Here is a 4680-nt window from a genome sequence, read left to right on the forward strand (position 1 = left end):
CAGACCACCAACAGCCAAACCCTAAACCCTAAACCCTAAACCCTAAACCCTAAACCCTAAACCCTAAACCGTTTAACGTTTAATTTCAACAATTTTTTTAGATTAATAGAAAGCAACACATTCTAGCTGCAGCCACAGCAGCAGGAGACCCTAAATGCAAGGGGGCCCCCTGGGGGCCCCCCAGAAGGCTGGTGGTGGTATAGATGAAGAAGAAGGAGACAGCCGTCTCTTTATTTTGTTTTTTTATTTTTAATTGTTTTTTTATGTTTTTATTTTGTTTTGTCTCCTGCTAATGGAGACCCCCAGCAACAGAAGACGGGCAAGGGCCCTCAGACTGCTGTAAACCCTAAACCCTAAACCCTAAACCCTAAACCCTAAACCCTAAACCCTTGCCTTCTTTAAAGTACATCATCAGCTCTTCTTATTTCATATAATACACAACCTTAGAGGGCTCTAAGGCCTTCACGTTGCTGCGCCTCTTCTCGTATACACCCGGGTTTTGGGTTTAGGGTTTAGGGTTTAGGCTTTAGGGTTTGTGATGTGTGTGAGCGACAGGTACCCTATAAGCACTGCCTTCACGTCTCTCTGCCGTTCTAATGGGGCCCCCTTAGGGGCCCCCACGGACGGAGGTCAACACGGGGGCCCCCCTCTACCTGGGGGCCCCTCTATACATTCATCTGCAGCAAAAGAATCTGTCTCTTTGCTTAGAGACACAAACAAAGAATGTGTTGTCTTTGATACTTCTCTTTCTTCTCTAGGCCTTACAGCCAATACATGGGTATGGGTAGCTCCCAGGGGGGCCCCCAAGGGGGCCCCCACAGGGGCCTCTCAGGGGGGGCCCCAGGGGGGCCCCCGACGTCTCCTGAGGCTTCTATCGATTCCTTCTGAACCCGATAAAGACATGGGGGGCCCCCCCTGCCGCTGCTGGCTTGCAGCGCTAGCGGTACCCAAAGAGGAGTTAAGGGGGCCCTCAGCCTCACGCCTTCTGTCTCCTCTCTCCTCTAATACTGTCTCTAAAGGGGGCCCCCAGGGGCCCCCAGCCAGCCCTTTAGAACAAACTGTCAGGGGCCCCCAAGGGGAAGACACCTCAAAGAAACCCCCTGAGGGGCCCCCTGGGGGGCCCCATGACAGTGCACCTGGGGGCCCCCCGGAGGGCCCCCCTGAAGGGCCCCCTGGGGGCCCCTTTGACAGTTCACCTGGGGGGTGCCTTGGGGGTACCCAGGAGGGCCCCTCTAAGGTCCCCTCCAACGGGCCCTCTGAGGGCCCCTCTGAGGGCCCCTCTGAGGGGCCCTCTGAGGGGCCCCCTGAGGGGCCCCCTGAGGGGCCCCCTGAGGGTGGTTGGTGGTTGGAGAGTGTGTTTTTGTCAGCAGGGGTTTTGCAGAGTTTGGGTTTGGGGGTTTGCGGCGGCGAAGTCGATATTTGGGAGGCCTCAGATATAATGAAGGGTCAGGAATAAGGGGTTGCATGCATCAAATTTGCTGCTGCTGCTGCTGCTGTTGTGGCTGCTGCTGCTGTTACTGTTGCTGCTGCTGTTACTGTTGCTGCTGTGGCTGTTGCTGCTGTTACCGTTGCTGCTGCTGTTACTGTTGCTGCTGTTATTGTTGCTGCTGCTGCTGCTGTTGTTGCTGTTGCTTGTAGTGCTGCTGCTGCTGTTAATGCTGTTGCTGTTTCTCTTACTGCTGCTGCTGCTGTTACTGCTGTTGCTGCTGCTGTTGCTGCTGTTCTTTGTGTCTCTGTTTAGGTTCTGGGGGTTTTTCTTCTTCGTCTCCTTTTCGCGGATTGCCCTTAGCAGGGCGTTGCGAGTTACAGCAGCTGTCTCCTCCGTATGTAGACCCTTGGGGGCCCCTAGGGGCCTCAAGTAGGGGCCCCCAGGGGCCCCCAACTTCCTTAGGCTGCGGAGACGCAGCAGACATTGAAGAGCTTCTCTCTGATTACTTCTCTGTCCCTCGTCTCCTTTCTGTAGGAGACATCATAGGGGTTTTAAAGGGCCCCTATCGATATGGGGCCCCCTTCTGCTCTTGCTGCTGCAGTGCGACCCCCAGCAGCAGCAGCAGCAGCAGCAGCAGCAGCAGCAGCAGCAGCAGCACAGCCACCACACCTAAAGGGGCCTTAAGGAGACAATCTTCAGGCTGTCCCTGCTGCTTGTCTCTCTACGAAATAGAGCATGCGGTAAATTTTGGGGATGGGGCCCCCCGCTGCAGTAATCTCTCATCTCGTTTGCTGCTAAAGGAGCAGCGTAATCCTTCTTGGGGGCCCCTCTTCCTCGAGGGGCCCCCGGGTACCCTTGGGCCCCTTGCCCCTAAGGGGGCCCCCAAAGGGGCCCCTTGTGAGTCAGAGGAGGAGACCTGGAGGCCCTGCGAAGCGTCAGAGGGGCCCCCAGGGTCTCCCATCTCCTCTGAGAATCTGCTGCAGCAGGAGACACAGGGGGCCCCCAAACAAAGGTCCCTAGAAAGATCTTTTTGCTGTAGATCAGGGGGGCCCCCCCTATGCCACTGGATACCAGCAGATGCAGCCTTAGGCTGCGGAGCTGCAGAGACACCCCACGATGTCGCCCTTATATTCAGAGTCGCCGCCTTAGAAGCAATCAAACACCAAAAAGACGGGGGCCCCCAAGGGGCCCCCAAAGGGGCCCCCCAAGAGGCCTCCAAAGGAGCCCTCGAAGGGGCCCTTAAAGGGGGCCCCCAGGGGGGCCCCCAAGGGGACACTGAAGGGGCCCCCAAGGGGGCCCCCCAAGGAGGCTCTCAAGGGGGCCCTCAAGGGGGGCCCCAAGGAGGCCTTCAGGGGGGCCTCAATGGGGGGCCCCCCATGGGGGCCCCCATGAAGCCGCAGTGCGCGGTGGTTATGAGGGGAGCGACAGATTTGCTGCTGCAGGAGACACCGACTAGAGGGGCCCCTCCTCCTTACTTAGTACGTGTGTTGTGTGAATAATAAAGTTTATTATATAATAATAATAATATTATTATTATTACTACTATTATTATTTAATATTTGTTTATTTAATATGCCTGTGAAAGAAGTACGAGCGGCGGTGTCTCCTCCTTTGTCTCCTTTGAGGAGACAGCTGTCTTTATTTGTCTCCTTTGCTGCTGTCTCCTTGTGGCTGCAGCTTTGGCATCTGCTGCGGAGGGCCCCGCTGCCTCTGCTTCCTTCATTGAGGGGCCCCTATAAGAGGTGGGCCCCCCTTCTATCTCTTTCATTTCTTTTTATATGTCTCTCTTTTTTTTGTTTTGTTTGGTGTCTCCTTTCGTCTCTGCGTATATTGAGGAGACGCTGTCCCTCTAAAGGAGACAGCAAAAATAAATAAAGAGAGGGGGCCCCTGCAACTCATTAGGGGGCCCCCAGGGCATTTCTATTTTATATATATCTTACTGGAGGGCCCCCAGGGTTTTAATTGCTGCTGAAGATGCCTGCTGCTACTTACTTTTGTTTTTGTGTTGCTGCTGCTGCTGCTCCTGTTCTGTCTTTTTCTTTTGTCTACTCTGATTCTTTTCTTCTTGTTGCTGCTGCTTGTTGCTGCTGCTGTTTGCTGCTGCTGTTTATTGCTGCTGCTGTTTATTGCTGCTGCTTGCTACTGCTGCTTGCTGCTGCTGCGTTATATTTGTTTTGTCTCCTTTTGCTGCTGCTGCAGGCTCCTGGAATATGTCTCCTCGCGACTGTCTCCTGCTGCAGCAGGAGACAGAGGCAGCGTGCTTCTCTGTGGAGACCGCGGGTATGCATAAAACGAAGACGATTATCTTATAATAAATTTAAGAAATAAACTGAATAGAGCAAGACATAAACACTCTGTCTCTTTTTGTCTCCTTTTCTCTCCTTTAGGTGTCTCCTTTTGTGTCTCTTCTATTATCTTTTTGATGTTTAAAGTGTCTCCTTGCATGCAGCTGTGGGGCCCTCTTTCTATTGCGTCGCATTTGTGCTGTTCTGGGCCTCAACTTCGTCTCCATTGACTGCTACGCGCTGTCTCCTGCTGCAGCAGAAGCAGCAGCAGCAAGTGAGGAGACACAACGCACTTAGAGGAGAGGCCTGCAGCAGCTGCAGCCGCACAAGCAGCAACACAAGCAGCAGAAGCAGCAACTGCTTCTGCTGCAGCAGCTGCTGCTTCATCAGCTATGCATGCAAAAATACATGCATGCAGTGGCAGCTTCTGGGGCTTCATCCTGGACCTGCCTATCTGCTGCTGCTGCAGCTGCTTCTGCTGCTGCTGCTGCTGCTGCATTTGCTGCTGCAGTTGCTGCAGCAGGTTGAAGGAGACCATCCTATTCCGCCCGTGTTGTTGCTGTTGCTGAATCTACTGCTTGTGCTGCTGCTGCTGCTGCTGTTCCTGCTGCTGCTGCTGTTCCTGCTGCTGCTGCTGTTCCTGCTGCTGCTGCTGTTGCTGCTGCAGAAGGTATTGTGCATGCAGACGGATCCTCTGCTCCCGGAGGCAACAGTGCTTTTTCTGCTGCATTGGTTGAGGGGGCCCACAAGGGGGCCCCCTGCATCATTGCGCTGCAGCACCTCAGTGCCCTTATGGGGGCCCCAGGGGCCCCCGCTTCTCGCCTAGAGAGAATTGAGGTAAGCAGCTGTCTCCAACCCTCTACGCTGTTGTCACTATCAACAACATATAGGGGGCCCCGCCCTATTTAAGGGCCCCCTTGGGGGGCCCCCCTTATTTAAGGGCCCCCCTGGGGGGCCCCGCCATAC

The 4680-nt window shown here is 54.6% G+C and overlaps 1 protein-coding gene across 1 annotated transcript in view; it reads left to right on the forward strand.

The window, feature by feature from the left end:
* Positions 1-555: 555 nt before the first annotated feature.
* The window catches only part of EAH_00060570 (hypothetical protein, conserved), a gene marked incomplete at both ends in the record, with an annotated part of 6079 nt that continues 1954 nt past the window's right edge, over positions 556-4680 (forward strand). The window contains 6 exons of the mRNA XM_013397080.1: positions 556-1445; positions 1742-2907; positions 3107-3171; positions 3629-3709; positions 3879-3988; positions 4382-4551. Coding sequence (XP_013252534.1) covers positions 556-1445; positions 1742-2907; positions 3107-3171; positions 3629-3709; positions 3879-3988; positions 4382-4551 — 2482 coding nt within the window. The remainder of the gene's footprint in view (positions 1446-1741; positions 2908-3106; positions 3172-3628; positions 3710-3878; positions 3989-4381; positions 4552-4680) is intronic.

This window comes from Eimeria acervulina, genomic scaffold (genome assembly GCF_000499425.1).
Source record: "Eimeria acervulina Houghton genomic scaffold, Eah_scaff1515, whole genome shotgun sequence".
Taxonomy (NCBI): Eukaryota; Apicomplexa; class Conoidasida; order Eucoccidiorida; family Eimeriidae; genus Eimeria; species Eimeria acervulina.